The following is a 21,424-nucleotide window of genomic DNA, read 5'->3' as shown; positions in this document are numbered from 1 at the left end:
AACGGATTCTTTTCATCTTGCGAGGCACCACTCTATTTCATTTTCCAAACTCTTGCTTGCACTGTGGTTAGAGTAGGTAAGATACAGCAGAAGTCTTCATGTACAGTGGTGCCCCGCAAGACGAACGCCTCGTGAAACGCAAAACTCGCAAAACGAAAGGTTTTTTCATTTTTGAGTTGCCTCGCAAGACGAATTTCCCTATGGGCTTGCTTCGCAAAACGAAGCTTGCCCTGCAAGCTCCGGGGACAGCGGGTCTTCCCCGCTGTCCCCGGACCTCTTTTGAAGCAAGGGGCGGCGGGGAGAAGCGATCTTCTCCCCGCAGCCCCAGGTCTGGGGACAGCGGGAATCGCTTCCCGCTGTCCCCGGACCTCTTTTGAAGCAAGGGGCGGCAGGGAGAAGCGATCTCCCCACAGCCCCTTGCTTCAAAAGAGGTCCGGGGACAGCGGGGAAGAAGCGATCTTCTCCCCACAGCCCCAGGTCCGGGGACAGCGGGAAGCGCAGCGCTTCTTCCCCGCTGTCCCCGGACCTCTTTTGAAGCAAGGGGCTGCGGGGAGAAGCGATCTTCTCCCCGCAGCCCCAGGTCCGGGGACAGCGGGAAGCGCTTCCTGCTGTCCCCGGACCTCTTTTGAAGCAAGGGGCTGCGGGGAGATCACTTCTCCCCGCAGCCCCTTGCTTCAAAAGAGGGGACAGAGCGGCGCTTCCCCTCTGTCCCCGGACGGTCTCCATAGGAACGCATTGATTGATTTTCAATGCATTCCTATGGGAAACCGTGCTTCGCAAGACGAAAAACTCGCAAGTAGAAAAAACTTGCGGAACGAATTAATTTCGTCTTGCGAGGCACCACTGTACTACTCTTAAACCAAATGTGAAAGAATTTAGCCTCTGTGCATGCAGGAGGATTTGGGAGAAAGGCAAGCTCTTAATGTGCATTTGCTGAGATTTGGGGGGGGGGGAGTAAGAAACAATGATTCGTTCCTATTTATAGTCTTTTCTACCTCCCAAATGAAAGCAAGCCCCAACCCCACCCAAGCCTATGGACATGGCTGATGATGGCGGGGGTGGGGATGATGGGAAGCAATTGGTGGAAACCACATTTGGAGGCTTGCTGGCAAGCCAAGGTAATATTTGTGACATCCTGATTATGAAGCTTTTGTTAGATTAACCCCTACCTCTGAATAAGGGTTTATTTGTACACATTTGTGTGTAAAAAGTAAAGTGAAACATTTTTCAAACTGCTGTGTTGCTTATCTGTATACTAGTAAATGTCAACTTCTTGAGTAAAGTAAGACCAGCTAGTCGGACTTGTTTCTGGTTGAATTATATCAGCAGCATCTCTTAAATGATATGTTATTCCTTAATGTTCGCAGATCTGTCATTATGGACGGATGCCTGTGTTCATATTATTCACCATGCTATTCCCACAGATGTCTTGAGAACAGTGGACTTAATTATTATTTTTTCTAAAACTTTTTCTCAGTTTAATAAAGTAAAGCAATTTTTGTGCTTTTTTTAAAAAATGGGTTTAGTTTGACTCCAAAATTGGATTATAGAAAAATATTTTAAACATGTTATTATCCCTAAAAGTGAAAATTTAAATCATTGATTTTTGAGGCTATGTATTGGAATGTGAAAATAGTATAAAATAGCTTTTTCTAAGTGAAAAATCAGAATAGAAAGCTTGTGTGTGTGTGTGTGTGTGTGTGTGTGTGTGTGGTTCAACAGCTGCTTACAGGATGCTAGTATTCTGCTACATGAAGACTTTCAGCTAATCTACTCTCATAGGACGATTTTCCGTTCTTTTCCCACCCCATTGAAAATAGGTCACTGGTTTGGGGCGCTGGTCCAAACTATGAGATTTATTTGGTGGTCAAAACACACAGTCATAGAAATAATGATGCACTGGCAGCAAGGCCACTTCTTATTTCATGAACATAACACCAAGTGCCCTGGAAATAATTTAACCATTGGCCTGTTACTAATTGCAGTCCATCATTGCTACATGTCTGGAAATAGTCGTCTTGTTAGCTGATTATATTCCATCTTTGTATACTCTACATAGGGTATTTGAGTCCTCTGAAAGAATCATTCTTATGGCAGCTTATGAAAAGCAGCTAGCTGCTTGATTAGAGCAAAATTATTGTTAGTGATGCATAAGATTTATACTCTCACTATATTTATCTTGGGAAAGTGTTCTTGATGCTTTTTTAAATGTATAGATGCAGTATTAAGAGTGGTTGGAAAGCCATAAATTACACAATACTGTACAGTGGTACCTCGCAAGATGAAAAACGTGCAAGACGAAAGAGTTTTCCGTTTTTTGAGTCGTTCTGCAAGACGAATTTCCCTATGGGCTTGCTTCGTAAGACGAAACGTCTTGCGAGTTCTTGCGAGTTTGTTTCCTTTTTCTTAAAGCCGCTAAGCCGTTAATAGCCGCTAAGCCGTTAATAGCCGCTAAGCCGCTAATAGCCGTGCTTCGCAAGACGAAAAAACCACAAGACGAAGAGACTCGCAGAACGGATTAATTTCGTCTTGCGAGGCACCACTGTATTGAACAAAATACTATATTGAACACAATACTGTATTGAACACAACCTACCTTGTGGAATTGCCTTGAGTTCCTCACCACTCATTGTATTAATTAGCATGGTACATATCAGAGGTGGATTTAGAGCAGCAGTACTGGTTCCGCTGCTTTGGGTGCTGAGGCTAGGGGGCATCGCAACTATGACATACTGGTACTATGAGTAGAAGAAATACAATATGTTGTTTATTCCGTAGCTACGAATCTCTTAGTTGTACTCTTTACTTGAATTATAACTTGTACAATGGTACCTCAGGTTAAGTACTTAATTCATTCCAGAGGTCCGTACTTAACCTGAAACTGTTCTTAACCTAAAGCACCACTTTAGCTAATGGGGTCTCCTGCTGCTGCCGTGCCACCGGAGCACGATTTCTGTTCTCATCCTGAAGCAAAGTTGTTAACCTGAAGCCCTATTTCTGGGTTGGTGGAGTCTGTAACCTGAAGCATATGTAACCCGAGGTACTACTGTACTGCTTTAACTTTTGATTTATTTTTGAATAGCTGTCTTTAGTTGTATGCCCTACTGTGCTTTTCTCCTTAATGTGCCTTAACTTCTGGTCAGGGTTAGATTTAGGTTTACTTTCATGGAGAATAATTTGAGGTGCTTAAAAACTGTTCATATACGTATTTGGTGAAAATTAGCATGGTGGAGTCCAGACTTGTGAAAGAGTTGAGTGCCCAGATGCCAGTATCTTCCTACATACACAAAAGCGTAAGGCTTCCCTTAGACCAGAGTGGCTGGGGAGTGGTTAACCAGTGGCTTTCCATTTGTTGCTGAATTACAACACTTGTCGCCCCAGCCAGCATGGCCAATACTCAGGAGTGATAGGATTGTGGTTCAGCAACAGCTGGAGGGACACAGGTTAGCCACACAGGTTAGCCACCCTGCCCTAAAAATCTGTAATCTGCCTACTCTAGGACTTTCCAGTGTCAGTACGAACTCTACAGTGACTGCAAGATTGCAAACCTTACTAAAGGATTTGCCACAATCTGGGCTGGGAGTGCGTCCATCAGAACTCCCACCTGAGAACTGCCATGGAGGTGCTACATGAACTGGAAGAATGTGGGACTGTCCTAGTCTGCAAAAGTGCTTTCTGCTCTGCAGGAAAAAAAGGAATGAAAAGAAGAGAGGAGTTTGCAGCCTGCTTGGTACCAGTTTCCAAGCCACAAGTGAATATTATGGGGTTTTTGGGTCCTGTTTCCCCAACCTGTGCTGTTCTGGGAGGAAGGAAAGACGTTTAAAATGGTGAGAATGTTGAGGGATGTTGGAGTAAATATTTGACTAATTGCTGAGTCAGTTACAGTTAAAAGATTATTCTCCACCTCCATTGTTTCTTGAGATGGAACTAAACAGTAATAATCCCCCAACCTCTAAATGGCAATGGTGCAGAGGATTTGAATGTCCACTGCTTCTTTTATTTCCATACTGACTTATCCTAATTGACTATTTAGTGGGTTAAGAATTAGTGGAAACGTAATTGTCATGCTGGGGCAATAGAAATGTTTGCCACAATTGGAAACTTGCACTTTTAGGTTTAAAAATAAAGTAGCATTGTTTTAAAGAAATATAGCCTTCCTATTCCATTCAGTAATGTCGCACTATTAAAAAATTAACAGTACTCATCTGCAATATCTTGATGGCTTGTCTATTCTAAGTAGTTACTTTATATACTGGGTGTAACTTCCTTTTTCTGATTGCGGTTGGCAGGAAGTACACACTTTTTGTACATTATCACTACAGATCATGCAGCAGATACACTATCAGATTGTGCTTGATTGTAGCTGATATGACTCTTTAGAAGGCTTACGGGCCTGTTGCTTAATAATAACTAGAATTTGCACCTGTATCTGTTGGGCCAAATACCAGCTTCTGTGTTTCTCTTAATTATTGATGAGAGAGCTGCTTAATGTATTAAAAGTGAATAGTTGAATTAATCCATAGGTATTTATTCTGGTACCACATCAGTATCTTTGTATTTTGTTTGCTTTCTTTAAAAAAAAATCTGTGCTAGGATGTTGGTTGCTAGGTAGTTGTGACCTGATAGAAGAGCTGGGCATTGCCATTCCACACATATAGGGAGATTCAAGAATGAGGCTAGGAGATTTTGTGGCTAAAGATTCCATTGGCTTGAGTTTCTCTTTGAATGCTGATTTGCTTCTGGTTGGTGTCATAGGGGCATCTTGCCCATTTTGTTGGATACTTCTTCGTTTGTTCAGACTGAGAGCATAGACAGAATCCTTGAAGAGATCAAGCATATCCTGTGTGTACTCAGACCATGAGGCAGGTCTTCTGAACCTGTGAAGTTTGCTTTTGAACCAGGTTCAAATGACCTGCAACATCACCAATGATTTCTGTACTTAAAATTCCTCCCCTTGGAAATTTCAAGAATTATTATGCATACCGTTCTAGGGAGGCCTCCTTCCATTGCAAATATATTTTGTTTCCACTAATATAAAGGCTCATTTACCATTTTGACAGAACAACATGATTTTCAGCTTCTTGTTCCTGTATAGGTAACAATAGTCTAGACTGCAAGCTGCGCCTGTTTCACAGATTTTTGTATATTTTAAGTATTTTTGGAAATCTGAGAGCAGGTACCTGTTGGCTGGTTTAAGTGGACAGATGAAGTTTGGCCAGTTAAGTGTAATGTGTAGCTGGGTTCCTTTTAATTATTGTACGCCATTCTGATAACCCTTATAGTGGCCGATGTGGGGTATAAATGTTTGTTAGTGGCAATACTTGGTTAAGCTAAATTACTGCAGAATCAACGTTTGCACTTCCTCTCTTGTTTTTCCTAAACCACAGGAGGGACGCAAAGGCTACCACGCACAATTGGAGTATCTTTGGCAAAAGAACTTATCTTTTCTGCACGTGTAGTTGATGGTGAAGAAGCAAAATCAATAGGATTAGTCGGTCACGCCGTGGAACAGAATGACGCAGGAGATGCTGCTTATAGAAAGGCGTTAGCTCTGGCAAAAGAATTCTTACCTCAGGTACAATCCAAATTGAGAGAGTTGTTTAAATAAGCAATTACTTTTCATTGAAGTGGAGTGGAGAAAAGAACTGGGGGAAAGCTAAAAACGTGATTGCTACAAACTATAATTAAATACCATAATTATTAAACAAATAGAAGCCCAGATTTATCAGTTCCTCATGGTACTACTTGAGAACTTTCTTAAGCATTTCCTCCTTCTGCCATTATTATACCTGCGTTTTAAATCCATATGTATTTTTGTTTGTTGTAACTCTTACAAAGTTTAAGGCTAAATTTTAAAGATTACTGTTATGTTTAAACCTTCCATGCATGTTATCCATGCCTAGCCGTGTTTGTTTCTATGAGGCTGTCAGTAGAATTCTCACTATGGCAATTTTTTGTTATTTCTTTGTCTCTAGAATTTCCTATTCAGTTTTCCAAACTAAAATCTACAGATTCTCTGCATGAACAAAAAGTATTGAACAGGCACTTTGTAATTGGAGGCTCAAATTCTAAACACAAGCAAATTCCATTAACTGATGGGATTTGCATGCATGTAAATGTGTTTAGGTATGTAGCTTTACATATTCTTTAAAAAATGTATTTTATACATATTTATAATGAATTGTCTATTTCGTTACTTTCTGGTCTTGCTGTACAGAATGGCATTGTGGTTGAAAATTCTACTATAATTCACATGACTCAAGAGAGCACATTTAAGGATTCCTCTGCATTATCAATTTTGCTATATCTACCAGTTGTTTTCCACCAGATACATCCCATTCACAATTCAGATAATGGTAGTTGCTCTTTACGTCACCTTAGTAATGCTTTGCCAATGCTGAAAGCAAAGTAAAGGGTTCATTTGATAGTATACCGACATTTTCCAGTTTCTTCTGTTTGTCCAATACGGTCATAACCTGTTTTGATCTATAGCTTGTGGTTATCGAGGAGAGAGCTTAACCACAAGCTGAGGTTAAAAACAGCATGCTAAACCAAACCACTCAGCATGTCATGGAAGTAAAAATTGGACGAGCAAAGTGGCTGCAAGCTTCTCCCTGGGAGCCTGTAAGTTTGTGTGTTGTGATAGACCATAGTTTGGCTTACCATGATGTGCAAACCAAGCCATTGTTTGCTGTATTTGTCCAACTGTATCAATCAACCAGTGTACTCAAAAGCATTTGTAGAATAGCCTGGATCTGTAATGAGTACATCTAACAGCTTTTGTCCCACTGAGACAAGCAGTTACACTTGAGTCCAGCTAATGCTGGTTGTAGGAAGTACTTTCCAAATCTGTGGCTTGCTTTATGCTCCTTCCTATCTGATAGTGTTTAATGAAACTTTGCTATCGCGGCAAACTTGTGCAATCTAAAAAGGCATGCAGTGCACCATGCTAAGGTATTATGAACGCTGAAAGTAACTGAAAATAGGAGGTTACGGCATGGAACATGCCCACTTGATCAAAGAGTAGCTCAGATCATGTATGGAAAGAACACATTGGGGGAAATTATGTGAGAATGACGTTTGAGATTCATAGAATGTTATGCACTAAATGTAACCAGAATAAGAAAGATAGTTACAAGATAACAGAAATGATTAAAACACTTGTAATTTATGAGCTGGTAGAGAGTTTAGCTTTAAAACTAAATAAACTTTCACTTTCTTTTTTTAAATTTCAGGATATTTATGCCACTTTTCAGAGTAAATAGCCTCAGAACTCACAAGCTGTATGATAAAAGCAATTCAAATACAAAACAGTATGTGTTTGAGCTTAACTAGCAGCATAAAATACACACTAGTCCAGTTTAACAATCCAGATTAAACCAATTAAACACTTTAACAGCAGCAACTTACCTTCCTGTCCTATCTAAACACATGTCAAAATTGAAAAGCCTTCAGAGTCCATTTAAATAGGGAAGGAGCCAAACATAAAGCTTCTGGGAGGAATTACACAGATACTGGGCCACCATACAAAAGGTCCTGTCTCTTGTGCCTGCAATGGTGACAGGTAAGTTATCAGGTGCCAGTCAGGTATTTGACCAACAATGCCAATACATAAAATTGGACTCAAAAGTGAACAGGTAACCAATGAACCAAACACTTTGCCTTGAAAAGCCTTCAGCTGGCTGCATTCTATACCAAAGGAAGTGTATTTAAAGGTAGCCCCACATAAAGCACAATACAGTAGTCATGTTTGGAGGTAAGCTGGGCATGAGTATTTGAGGCAAAGTCCTCCCCTTTTCTAGTTAGAGTCATATCCCAAGCTAGTAAAAGGCATTTGCAGTCACCAGCATCCACCAATGGTGCTGAGTCCAGAAAAACTCTGAAGCTGAGTACAGTGGTACCTTGGTAGTCGAATGGCTTGGCTCTCAAACAAATTGGCTCCTGAACACCACAAATCCAGAAGTGAGTGTTCCGGTTTGCGAACGTTTTTCAGAAGCCGAACATCCGATGCGACTTCTGAAGCTTCTGATTGAGTGCAGGAAGCTCCTGCAGCCAATCAGAAGCCACGCCTTGGTGAACTGTTTAGGGAGTCAAATGGACTCCCGGAACGGATTAAATTCGAGAACCAAAGTACCACTGAACTTGATTTTTCAAAGAAGAGTGCAGTCCCATCCCATTGCCAACCTCTAGACAAGTTTTCAAATACTACTGAAGGAGTGTTAAGCTATATACGTTATAATGGTTGTGGAAACACTATTGGAAGAGTTTGTGCAATGTTAAATTGGTATGTTTGATAGCAGTTCTTACAGCTCTTATGTTTTCAAGAGCTTGTGTAAACTATCCTTCAGGCAGAAAATCATATTTGGATTTAGTTTCATTTTCCTCATACAGTGCTCTGGCATGAGATATAAAAAAGCACTTCCTTGAACAGCAGACACAACCAGTACGTAGAACTGTTGAGCTCAGGATGCCAAAATTATGAGGTCCCAAACACTTACCCCAAAATGTGCTTGTGTTCTGTGGGGTTTTCCCAAACGTCTAGCAGAGTAGTGAAAATCTGGCTCTTCTCACAGTAATCAATACTACTATCAGATTCTGAGAATGCTAAAGTGAGCCATTAAGCTATTTTTCTTTTATTACAAATCCTCCTTTGTATGTGGAAAACTTAAATTGAATATATTTTTAATTTTAGGGACCAGTAGCAATGAGAGTTGCAAAACTGGCCATCAATCAAGGAATGGAGGTAAGAGAACATGTTCGTGCCTGCTATCTCAGTTTAGTTATTTAAAACATTTATTTTACCCAGCTCTTCAGCAAAAAAAAAAAGGCTTCCAGAACAGCTTCCAGATAATTAAAAAGCAAGATGATCTCTGATCTCATGCTTGCAATATAGACATGACACAGAATGAAAGAGGAAAAAAGCAAACTCTGGAATCTTATAGTTATATTACTGGGTAAAGTAGATGTGACAGAAGCCCAATCTGATGTTGGTTAAAGCAGATGTGGGGAAATTGTTTCAAGTGCATTAGTGGTAGGGAAGTATGCCAAACATTTCCTTTGAAACTGCTTCTCCCATCATTTTTCTTTGGCGGGCGTTGCTTATTGTCTCTGACGTCCATTGGAATGGAAGGTTTTGGCACTTCCTCGCTGCCCACCTTCGCAGCAGCTTTAATTCTGACCTGCACACACATACCCTGTGGATTGGTGGCAAATTTTGACATGCAGCTATCTTCAGCCTTCAGTTTTAACCAGAGTCCTTTTTGTTGGGGATAACCCAGACTGAAGTTCCTGGGTGTCAGGAAAGGTTATTTATGTATGCAACAACTGTGGCTCATGTTTTGTTAGCCCCCAAATGGAAAGTGAGCGAGGTCCCAAATAAGAGGATAGGCAACTTAAGTTGACAGAATATGCACAACTTGCAGACTTAACATATAGAATAAGAGAGCAAGAAAAAGATACATTTAAAGAAGACTGGGAAACGTTTATTGAATACATGGAAAATAACTATACAGCTGAAAACGCTGGCAGCACTAAGATAAATTCAACAGAGTAAATAATTTTTGATGGCTATAAAAGTGGAAAACTGATTTTGAATGGTTATAGTAAAATATGCAGGGATGTATGATATGTAAAACGAACCAAGGAAAGAGAAGAAGGGAAGTCATTGGCTTTTTAAAAGTTTGTAAAATGTTTATTTGGAAATGTAAAATTGGCAATTTAAGAAAAACTATTATAAAAAATTAAAAGAATTAACACCAAGTAGCAGCATTATCTTACCTTTCACAGAAAGTAGTTTTTAATAAATCTAAAATAAAGGTACCTATGAAAAGAACTCTATTCCAAAGTCTTTTGGGATATCATGTTGCAGTGCATAAACACACTTTTATGTGCTCAGCACAGTTATTTGTAAGATTTTCTTGAAACCAAAACCCACAAATTGATTTCCTAAACTGCTTTTTAAATATCCCTGGGTCTAAATGGAGACTGCTTCTTGCTGCATTACATTTCACTGTCTTTCACTTACCTTTGTGCGGTACCTGTTCATAAACACTGGACTGCTGGGCTCAGGTTTTCATTATATTGTTATAGTAAGGTTACCAGAGGGACGCGGGTGGCACTGTGGGTTAAACCACAGAACCTAGGACTTGCCAATCAGAAGGTCTGCGGTTCAAATCCCCGCAACAGGGTGAGCTCCCGTTACTCGGTCCCTGCTCCTGCCAGCCTAGCAGTTCGAAAGCACGTCAAAGTGCAAGTAGATAAATAGGTACTGCTCCGGCGGGAAGGTAAACGGCATTTCCGTGCGCTGCTCTGGTTTGCCAGAAGCAGCTTAGTCATGCTGGCCACATGACCCGGAAGTTGTACGCCGGCATCCTCGGCCAGTAAAGCAAGATGAGCACCGCAACCCCAGAGTCGGCCACGACTGGACCTAATAGTCAGGGGTCCCTTTACCTTTAAGGTTACCAGATTTCTTTCAATGAATACGGAGACATTTATTGTTACGTACATGTGAATGCTAAGAAAGCTGTAAATCTGGGGACTGTCCCCGGGAAACGGGGATGCCTGGTAACCTTATTTATAGAACGGGGGGGGGGGGTGTCCCCCTAAACTCTAAAATTAATAAATGCTAGGATTTGGAACTATTTGTAAGATGAAGAGAAAATATAAGCTGCAAAGGAATTCCTGGGTAGCCTAGTCAGACTAGGGCTGTTAAGAGAACCATTGTGAGTCATTTACAAGACAAGGTGTGACCAGAGACTGGAGATTTGAAAGGTTATCAGGGTAACTGCTCTGGCAGAGGGCAAGGGGCTATTGGGAAGAAGAAGGGAAGAAGGGGGAGATCCATCTTGGCGAGGGAGAAGGAAGGACTGCCTGCAATGTTTTGGGCCATGTAAGATCTGGACCCCCTCCATGCAGACTGAAGGTGTAAATATGTGGATAAAGCCGTATTTCTTAAAGCGTGACTGTCTCTGTTGTGTCTTCCATTCTCCAAAGGGACACAGACCCTGTGTGGTTGCCTGAGATTCCATGCGCTCTTGCCATGACTTGGACAGGCACTGGGCTTTTCTAATACAGTTTCTGTTTTTGTAAAATAATACTGAATTTACCAATTTTACCTCCAAATTGGATGTAGTAGACATAATGTAGGATCATAAAAATAACCAGAACACAGGATCAAATGTTTAGCTTCCACTCAAATTAGCCAATTTTCCATACCCACTTGTGCAATTTCAACATAGTAAAATGCTGAAGGAAAATATCACCCTGCAATGATGATCAAATATGCCAAAGCCTGGTATGTGCAAACTCGTATGTAAACATGAAATTTGGACCTAAGATACTGTAGAAATGTTTCTCAAGATAGTTACTTTTGTTACTTTTTTCTGAGAATTTGTTTTTTAAACAAATGTCACCAGCAGTGATTATGGTGTAAAAATCTTTTTACTACATTTCATGTATCGGTTTCATAGGTGGACCTGCTAACCGGTTTAGCAATTGAGGAAGCTTGTTATGCTCAGGTATGTACCTCAAATTTGTGCAAAAAAACAAAACCCCAAAATGAAAAAAAAATCCACCTGTGTCAAAGATTGTAAGTATTTCTCCATTTCTAAATGTAAGTAGTCAGCGACTTGCATTTTCATTATCCTAGGCCTAATATAAAGTTTACTTTTACCATTGATAGTGCTAATGTTTGTTAATTCAAATCTGGAAATATCTGGAAATATTTTTGTGAGAATAATAGATACGTTGTTTATGCATTATGATGAATGGATGCATCACACACTTAGTGTCTCCCTGTTAAAATGAATGGTAAATATTCCCATAAGTTACTAAGGCTGGGTTGGGCAACATGGTGCACCTCAAGTGTTGCTGGACACCCTACTTCCCCAACTAGCATGGTCACCAGGATTTTCTGGGCCTAGAAATTAGATTGGACCTCTGCTGCATCCACCAAATTTGCATGGGCAGTTTTTATTCTTTCTTGCAGGTGGGGTGGAGGCCAAAAATAAATCAAGAGTCACAGACAAGTAACAAGCTGTCTGGCAGGGTGTATGTAGGTGAAACATTCTGTACTAGAATAAGATTAAAATAGTTGAATTTCTTTCTGGTCAAAGGCACAAGAGCCCTACTCTCACACCATGAAATTTGATGCATTTGGCAGGTTTAATCTATTCTGGAGTGCCTGCAAATTCCACCCACATCTGTCAGAAGGGGGAAATGTCATAGTTGTTTTTTGCTCTCCATGGTGGGAAACAGAACTTTTATCTCAATGAAGAAGGTGCTTCATATGTAAAATATGACTTGAATCAGACAGAGCACAGAGCGACTGGGAATATAGACTGAGCACAGAGTGACTTAGGCTGCATTCTAAAGTGACAGGTACAGATCTGAATTTTTTGGCCAGAGCCCACCCCTAGAATATACATTCAGGCTTACTTCAGTCATGAGCTGGAGTTTCTTGGCCAGAGTTCTTCTTTCATTCCATAGCAGTCTGGCATTGTCACCTTTACCATGCATGCAGATTTACCCCTAAACTGAGCCCAGTAATGAGGCTAACTTTTGCTTGTACTGGGTTGAGCCAAAATCAGCTTCTTTTAGGTAAACTCATTCTGTGTTAAGTCTGGAAAATTTCACAGTCATGAAAGTTCTTAACTTTGCAGCAGGTACCAGATTTAGGAAGCCATTTCTCAGCCTTCACGCTTATGGCAAAATAAGTGTTTGCATGTTCCTTCATCAAGATAATCTTAGTGTAGAAAGAGCATATTGGGAACTGCTCTCAATGTGCTAGCCCTTCCACTGGTTTAAATCAGCAAAAGAGTGACTACAGAGAATTGTGATTGATTTATAACAGCTGCAGGTTTCCTTAGCTTTCTGAATGCATATTATGAATTGAACTTGACAGCTCTAGAGGGTGAAGGTGCGTGAAAATGAGACTTAACTTTAAATGTGGGCACTGAGAATGATTTTTGTTCATTCCAGACTATTCCAACAAAAGACAGAATTGAAGGTCTTCTTGCTTTTAAAGAAAAAAGACCCCCTCGCTACAAGGGAGAATAGAAAAAACAACAACAGCAGCACATACGCCTTTAGAAAAACAAATGAAATACACATACTACAGGAAAGACTTTTCAGCTGTGGTTTTTTTTTGCCTCAGAACCTGGAATATCGCAACCAGGAAAGTAAATGTTAACCACCCATACTTTGATCTATAATGTATTCAGATGCATATTTACCCTTAACAATTTCTCAAAACTTCTGTGTGTATTTTCGAGGTCATTGAGTTATACAGCACTTTATTCCATATATTTGAATTGCATTCCTTATCAGATAAATATATTGAATGCCTAATGCAGACAAAGCTAAAGAGAACATCAGATGTACAAGTCTTCTGCCGTTGAAACAAAAAAATAAAATTCTGCACACCCAAATATGTGAAATGGACTGCATAAAGTTTCTAAATGAAACTTTCTTTAGACTAAAAATACCATGCTTGTTCTCTACTTGAATGTATAAATTAGAGTTAGCTGAATTGATGAGGCAAAGCAACTGGGTGATCAGCTGTTCATATAGTCTGTTGGTATATGAAATCCATTTGGAAACTTTTTTGTGGTGTTGCATAGTTGTAAAAGGGTGATTTGCTATATTAATGCCATTGTGCTAAAGTTTAGCTTTAATCCAATTTTAATAATAAAATAGACTGAACTTAGATTTCCTCTCAGAGCTATTTGAGTGCAACACGACATAGGTCATGAATTGTGGTATTTTCACACCTGATGCCAAATGGACCTTGGAGCTACTTTTTGGCTAGTAGTGCGCATGCATGAGTATTGTCAATGTAGAATAAAGAGCCTCATAGAATAATGTTAAAATATTTGTAAGGACTGTCTTATACAAACACAAAAATCATAACCACCATTATAGCTTGATAGTAAACATGTCTACTCTAAAGTTGTCACCAGAAGGTTTGCTTAAGGCTAAGTGTCATGTGGAAGCACATTTCAATTGATGTTCTACATTTCAATTGATGTTCTAAGGGGGAAATGAAAATTGAGAAAAGCAGTTCTTTTGCAGCATTGTAGAAATCATTTCTCCATTTGGGCTTCTGTTCAACTAAGTCCTACTCAGAATAGACCCATTCCAAATCATTAATCTTTAAACCTATTCATGTACCATAACTGGTGGGAAGGTTGGCCCATTTCCTGAGATAATCAGGACCCGTACTATCAGGTAAATATGAGAATTGGACAGGAATGGCATATTCATTCGAAACGTTTCCTTTAAAAATGTATATCATTAAACCCTATTTAATGTTTACAAATGTATTCCTTGTCATCAAAACCCACAGAAACATCGCTATATGCATTCTCACACATGACATGGAAAAGTCCAAATACGAAAGGGCTGCCATATTTGATCTCTGCTATTTCCAAAGTGGCTCCGCATCTGAAAGTAACTGGTGGTGAAACATTTATCTACAAATATATATTAGAAACCTGCTAAAGACCGTCTTATAATAATGTAACACCTAGCACCCTAAATAGGAAGATGCCTAAGTTCAAATATATTTAGAACTTCAGGTTCAGCGTGGACTGTTTGTATCTCACTTCGTAAACAATGCTTCTGCTGCTGCTGCTAATAAAAAGTCTCAGCTAATGACATCCTTTTTAAAAGTTACTCAATAGCAGCAGGCACAGAACTAGAAATGCCTGCTCAACATCTCTTTGGAACAGGTCAATTTTGTGTCCTCTCTGAAAAGCTGTAAGAACTATATCACTTCAGATGAGTTGTTCCCTAATCTTGGGAGCATGGGTGTGTGTGTGCGTATTTAGAGCAGGGTCTGACTTAGAGACCGTATATAGGAACTGGGTCAACATGGGGAGAATTTGTATTCAAAGAATATGCATCCCAGGGCATTGAAGATTTCAAGGGGAATAACTCACTGCTTGAATTGAGCCAGGAAGCTAACAGCCAGTGCAATTGCTGTAGAATAGGATGAATTGTGTTCCTGCCACCCTGTATCCAACAGGAGCCATTGGTGGCGTTTTGTGCTAGATGAACGTACAAGACAATCCAAGCCACGCATAAAGTGCATTACAGTAGACTGCTCTAAAGGTTATGAAAGCACAGATTGGTGCGTCAAAATCCCTCTCTACAGGAAGGGGTGTAGCCTTCGTAGGCAGATAAAGGCGATAAAAGCTGCTCCTGAGTAACACCTGCTTCCCAAGGAGGGAAATAGAACCCATGGGCACTTTATGTTGCTAATCTTATTCAGAACACTAGTTAAGAGACCTTGCTCTGGATTCAGTTTTATCCTTTTTAACCAGATCAGTTAAACCACTGCCTCCTTTGGAGTGAGACTACTACTGCGCCCGTTGTGTAATTCTTACGTTCTAGGATAAGATTTAATTTATTAATATGACTTATTTCAAGTATTTCAAAGAAACTTATCATGTGGCATTGTCTGCTGTTAAAGTAACACAGCATGCATGTGGTTACATTTTAGCTGTACGGTGGTAAAAGCTGATCAATATGAAATGCAAGAGCTCATTAAAATTAACCTTCAACTATATAGCTATATGAACATTGATTATATATGGTACAGTGGGTTTATCATTTTGCTGGCTGATGAATCTGCTAGGAAGATCATTTCATGTGTTATAGTTTTTAAAGTAAAAACTGGAGCAGTTCCTGACAGTTAAACAAAGCTCCTTATTTTGTTTTGTCTCTAAAAAATTTGAAATGCTATTCTTAATGTGCAAGTTGTAATTTAATATGATCCTGCACTCAGTTATGCACACTTAAGTCCATTCACTTAAGTGGGACTGAGCCTGTCTAATTGATGCAGAAATAATATAAATTCTGTGTGGAATGTCTCTGTTTATTTCATCAAGATTACTGGTAGGATGTCAAAATATTGACTAGATAAAGTGAAACTTTTGGGCATTGTCAGAACACTTGTGTTTTTAATTATTATTGATTTTAATATAAGGAAATTATTTGTCCATTACATTTATTTTTCTCAGGGGAAATTACCTTTTTCCGGTACTTAACTACCTCCTGTCCTTTCTTTGTATTTGCTTGTTGCCTTTGTTAATTCTGATTATAGCTGAGTATAAAAAGATTGTAGTACTTACTGAAACTAATTTCAGAGGAAAAACCACACAGAAAATTCATATTATATTAAAGGAAATGAAATTCTATCAAATCACATTCATATTGTTTTATTCGTAGCATTTCTAGCAACCTTTTTCATAAAACTCTAAAATTGGAGGAGGTGCTTCTCATCATAAGAACACGTTACCTGCTTTCTTATTCACCTACTGGATTTCAGTGTTTCCAGGTCATTGTATTTATTAAATTTTATTTCTGTCTTCTCATCTTTTGGCTGTGCACATCAGACAGTAGTAACTTGTGTATATCTCCCTTTATGTTGGGATCTCATTCACCGTGAGTAATAGGTGTGATTAGCCTATTGGCATGAAAACCATGTTTGTAAATGGTACTTCAGATCCAGTGATTCTGTTCTATGAATAGAATGCACTTGGTACTGATTCTCTTCTCGCACATTTGCAGACACTGATCTTGAGACAATTTCAGAGGTGGAGGTTAAATGGGGTGGGGGAGAGTGACAATTCCTTTGCAGAAGCAGAAGTTACTTGTGCTCCTATAGCTGATTCTTTGAGTTGAAGCCATCTCCTTAAAGCAGGCATGTCCAAAGTGAATATTCCTGTAATACATAATTTTATAGTGCATTCTAAAATCCTCCATTGAAATAAATAGTCTCAAGTAGAAGCTGCACATGGGTTGTTAACCACTAACTCTTCTTTTTTGCTGTTTATAAGTTTCTTCAAGTTACAACACGAAGTCACAGTCCTGTAACCATTCCCTTTAATGCACATATTCACATGTTCTAAGATCATTACAGTCAAACCTTGGGTCCCAAACACCTCCGTTATCGTACATTTCTGCTCCCGAACGCCGAAAACCCAGAAGTAAATGCTCCGGTTTTCTAATGTCTTTTTGGAACCCGAACGTCCAACACGGCTTCCGCTTGAGTGCAAGAAGCTCTTGCCACCAATCAGAAGCTGCGCCTCGGTTGTCAAACATTTCGGAAGCCAAACAAGTCTTCCAGAACGGATTACATTCGACAACCAAGGTTTGACTGTGTATAATACTTCACCCCAACACATCACAAACTCACACTTGATAACAGACACACAAACACACCAGACAGGACAAAAAGAAGATGTGGGGGGGCCCGCACTTTTGTTTCCAAATTCCAACCGTGAAAAGTTAAAAGTGTTGCTTAAATTCATGACCTTACAAAAAGTGGCTTTTACGATATCCCTGCTGAAACAGACATACGGTAAAATGGAACAAAAAATGTTTTCTTGCTGATTTGCGAGTGCGAGACTGTTCATTTGCCATTTATGGGTGTGAGTGCCTGCGGAATTGTAGCAATTAAATAGCGATTTGCAGTTTTGGCGGTTGTACGGTAACTTTTGTGGGCTTGCAAGATCAAAGGCTTAAATTGGCTTGGAGTTACAGTTCTACCAACCGCAGCCTGTAACCCAATTTTAAGGGAGTGGCTTATATTCAGGTATTGTCCTTTTTTCTGTTCCCCCCTTGACTTTTGAAGGTGCAGCTAATTTGTGGGTGTGGCTTATATCCGGGCCAATATTGTACCTGGTATATATTTTGCAGAATTGCTGTGAGATGCTGCAATTTAATTGATTCCTCATTCCAAGATCACCTTGAGCCTTTTGGTCAAGGAGACCACAGTAGTTCCTCCGTAGTAAATTACTCATGCCCAGTATCACCTCCTCAGTTATATGTTCTCTTTGATGTACAGAGTAACACCACCTCTTAATATGCCCTTCCCTGTCCCCCCTTTAGAGTTTGTGTCCAGAGAGAACAATGTCCCACTGGTTGTCTCCATTCCACCAAGTTTCCATTACACCCAGTATATCTGTGCTCTTTTCTGTGACCAAACACTTTAACTTACTAATATTGGCTTGGAGGCTCATTGGGCTGAGTCTGCCTTAGCATTCTAGTATATGTGTGTGTATACTTGGTGTATACAGTTTGCAGTCTAATCTTAAGTGTGTGTGTCTATCCATTCCAATGGGACGCGTTTAGGTAACCGTGCCCCTGATTTCAACTCTTCATAAAAACAAACTGGTACAGTCTTGTGGCAATAGTCACAGGCTGTAAAGGTATGTCAATCAATGATTCAGATTTCTGCATATTTCTTAGCTTTGTGCGGGTATTCCACGGCATGTCTGTGAATTTGTAGTTAAAGAGTATTCACATTGATTTAAAATTGCATTTTTTATTCCTTTTGTGTCTTGTTGTATTACAACTCAAATTCTATGGAATTCAAACTATGACACAGTCAGATACAATGTATAAGACATAAAATAACCAATTAAAATACAATTAAAATCTTACGACATCTAGAACAGTGCATTCCAGTTGTTAAAACAGGCAGAAAAATCATCAAGTGGTCTGCGAAGACCCTTAGCAATTTTCAAGTGGTCTGTGGTGCGGCGGCGAAGGGGGGAGTTTGAGAACTGCCAAACTACTGCTGTGTTGGTTTTGAGATTGTTCACTGACGTTTTGGGGGAAAAAAACATTGCTTTCTTTGCTTGCTAATTGGGCCATGTCTCCTCAGGTGTTTGTACAGAATTGCCTTCTGCGGGGGGGGGGGGAGCCTTTATATTTCTTATAATTATAGCATGCTTGTCTGAAAGGTTTCGCAAATGTTCTTTTCGGTAATACTGGTAGGAGATTAAGTAAGAGCTTCTCGCTCACGTTATTGCTCAAGACCTTCAGATGCCATTGTTATGTGCTGAGATTTGATGTCCCATGCATTCCTTCGGCGGCATTTGTTCCTCTGACCTTTATACTCGTTTGGCTCATCGAGCGCTCTTGTAAAAATGCATGTGTTTTCTCACACACAAATGCCAGGAACCACTTGAACTGCATATTTTGATTCCAGCTTTAATGGGAGACATTCCTAATGGACAACAGTAATACAGCCAAGCCAATTTGGCCACGGTTTTATGTTTACTATGGCAGAAAGTAAAAACTTCAAAAGCTCCTTTGTAAGACTTGAACAGAAGACAAGTTTCTCCTTCATATCATCAAGCTTAATTACTGTCAATAAGCAACAGTTGGCAAGAGCAGCGCATCACATGTTTCCAGTTCTGTCTTGGGAAAGGTCAACAGACTTTTATATATATATATTATGCAGCCATGTACTCTGATCACATAACACGTTTTAGAAAGCATTATGCAATATTATGCTCCTGATTAACAACTGCTTGCACAAGAAGTTTTTCATTAGCTTGAATGTTTGTATCCTGGAAATGATTAACTTTGTGACATAACTCACATAAATATGGAAGGCTCAGACAACTTCAGACTCATGTTTCAGGAATAGCCAAACACTTTTCACTTGGTAGTGTACGTGATTAAAAACTGTTTTCAGCTTTAGAGGTGAAAATAGGGTAACCCATTTCAGGAAAGAGCAAAGATGATTTATTTTTAGGGGTCAAAGTGACACACATGCTTTTTAAAAAAAATAATGTTGAAAACAGCATTTCATTGGTTCTGCAAATGTTATCAATTTTCTCCAACAAGTCAGATTTTTATTGTTCTACTGCCAAACTTAGAAGTAAAAGTGGCTCATATATATTCAGTGTCAATAATCACTTTTTAGATTGGGACAAGTACGTACAAGCATTGGTCAAAAGTGGTCAAAGGCTGTGTGTTTGTTACTAGATCTGGCCCTTGATAATGTGAAAGGAAAGCAAAAACTTTTGAATACACTGAAGAACAGACCCTGCATGCTCAAAAGTATCTGATTTTTAAAAAGAACAATTTGGTTGTTCTCAATCATAAGCTGAGCAAGATTAATTCTTTAAATAAATAATTCCTGATTGGAAATGGTAAGTTTGCTGAACTTTTGCCAGAAACCAGCTGACATTTGCTAAAGTATTGTGTTGGAATGAACAATCCCCCCCCCCTTTACATGCCATAGTGTAAAATCAGATTTCGGAAAAGTTTCTATACCATCAGAAAAGCTTCTATACAGTGGTACCTCTAATTATGTACTTAATTCGTTCCGGAGGTCCCTTCTTAATCTGAAACTGTTCTTAACCTGAAGCACCACTTTAGCTAATGGGGCCTCCTCCTGCTGCCGTGCCAACGGAGCACGATTTCTGTTCTCATCCTGAAGCAAAGTTCTTAACCTGAGGTACTATTTCTGGGTTAGCTGTTCTGTAACCTGAAGCGTATGTAACCTGAAGCGTATGTAACCCGAGGTACCACTGTACTATCAGCAGGTTCTGATATGAGTACAGTTCCTGAATGGTGCAGCAATAAAATTGCCAGCGCATTTGCAAAGCTAAGCAAGTTCTGATATGGTTTCAACTTGAATGGGGGACCATGTGTTGAGAGTCGGTTGGACTAAATGAGCCTTGGGGTCCCTTCCAACTCTTTGATTCTGTGAAGTAGAAATACCGCTGGCACCACTACTGAAGTCTCATGTAAAATGTTTTTTTATTTATACTGCAGAGCAAGTAGCTTCAAATTTCATATAACAGCAATGTGGAAATAGAAGATAACAGTGTTTGAATCTTGGGAAAATACTGTATCTAGATTGTGTTGGTTAGCACAATCTATTAGCAGAGGAGGAAGCTACATGCTTCTTAGCTGATCACCCAATTCAATGGGCATCCTTCACATCTCTTCAGAATACAGTACTGCTTTTAACCTAAAAGAGGTTGTTCTATACACTTTCCAGCCCTGTGTTTGTCTGGTCTGGAAAATGGTCTGCTGCAGCAACTCTCACTAGAATGAGTAATACATAGTCGTGTGGGTTGTCCCTCGGAATTAGTGCAGCCGTTTGTGAAAAGGTAAACGACTTGAGTAAGAGCTGCAGGATCTGACCTCCATATTCTGCTGGGAGAGGCGGTTTAGGAATGTTACCATATTACCTCATGTGTTCCATTCCGCAGGATAAGCTCAGCCAAAAGCAAATAAAAAGCTAAACATTGACTTGGAGTGTGTTCTCGGGAACTTGAGCAATGTCTTTTCCTCCATTCCAGTGTAGTAACGGCAGTGAGTGGAAAGGAAGAAGATTCTGTTACCGCAATCGTATCAGTGCTCCTTATTTGCCTTGAATCTACGTGCGGAGCCAGCTAGGCTTTCAGCTGCGATGACGAAATGTCATGCCTTTCTTCCTGGAATAGTATGCAGATAAGAGGCCACTGGCTATGTTGAGGTTTCAGATGAACTCCGCTCAGGGTTTCAAAACAGCGTGTCACAATTTGATCAGGTTTCTTTAGCAACCGGTTCATTACATTTTGTCTTCAGGACAAAAGGAGAGGAGAGAAGGAGCAGTTTGTGTGCTCATTCC

General features: G+C 39.8%; 1 protein-coding gene across 3 annotated transcripts in view; it reads left to right on the top strand.

The window, feature by feature from the left end:
* The window catches only part of AUH (AU RNA binding methylglutaconyl-CoA hydratase), a 32,627-nt gene extending 18,000 nt beyond the window's left edge, over positions 1-14,627 (top strand). For 2 of the 3 annotated variants that reach the window (XM_081213845.1, XM_081213844.1), the window contains 4 exons: positions 5,388-5,575; positions 8,693-8,743; positions 11,469-11,516; positions 12,979-14,627. In XM_081213845.1, the coding sequence (XP_081069971.1) occupies positions 5,388-5,575; positions 8,693-8,743; positions 11,469-11,516; positions 12,979-13,056 (365 nt within the window). In that variant the 3' untranslated portion in view covers positions 13,057-14,627. Of the gene's footprint in view, positions 1-5,387; positions 5,576-5,975; positions 6,127-8,692; positions 8,744-11,468; positions 11,517-12,978 lie in introns of those variants that run through there. The other variant, XR_014013128.1, reaches the window with a different exon arrangement.
* Positions 14,628-21,424: the final 6,797 nt, after the last annotated feature.

The sequence above is a fragment of the Podarcis bocagei genome (genome assembly GCF_964188305.1).
Source record: "Podarcis bocagei genome assembly, chromosome: 11".
NCBI classification, from domain to species: Eukaryota; Metazoa; Chordata; class Lepidosauria; order Squamata; family Lacertidae; genus Podarcis; species Podarcis bocagei.
This window is presented reverse-complemented; position numbering and strand designations above follow the sequence as displayed.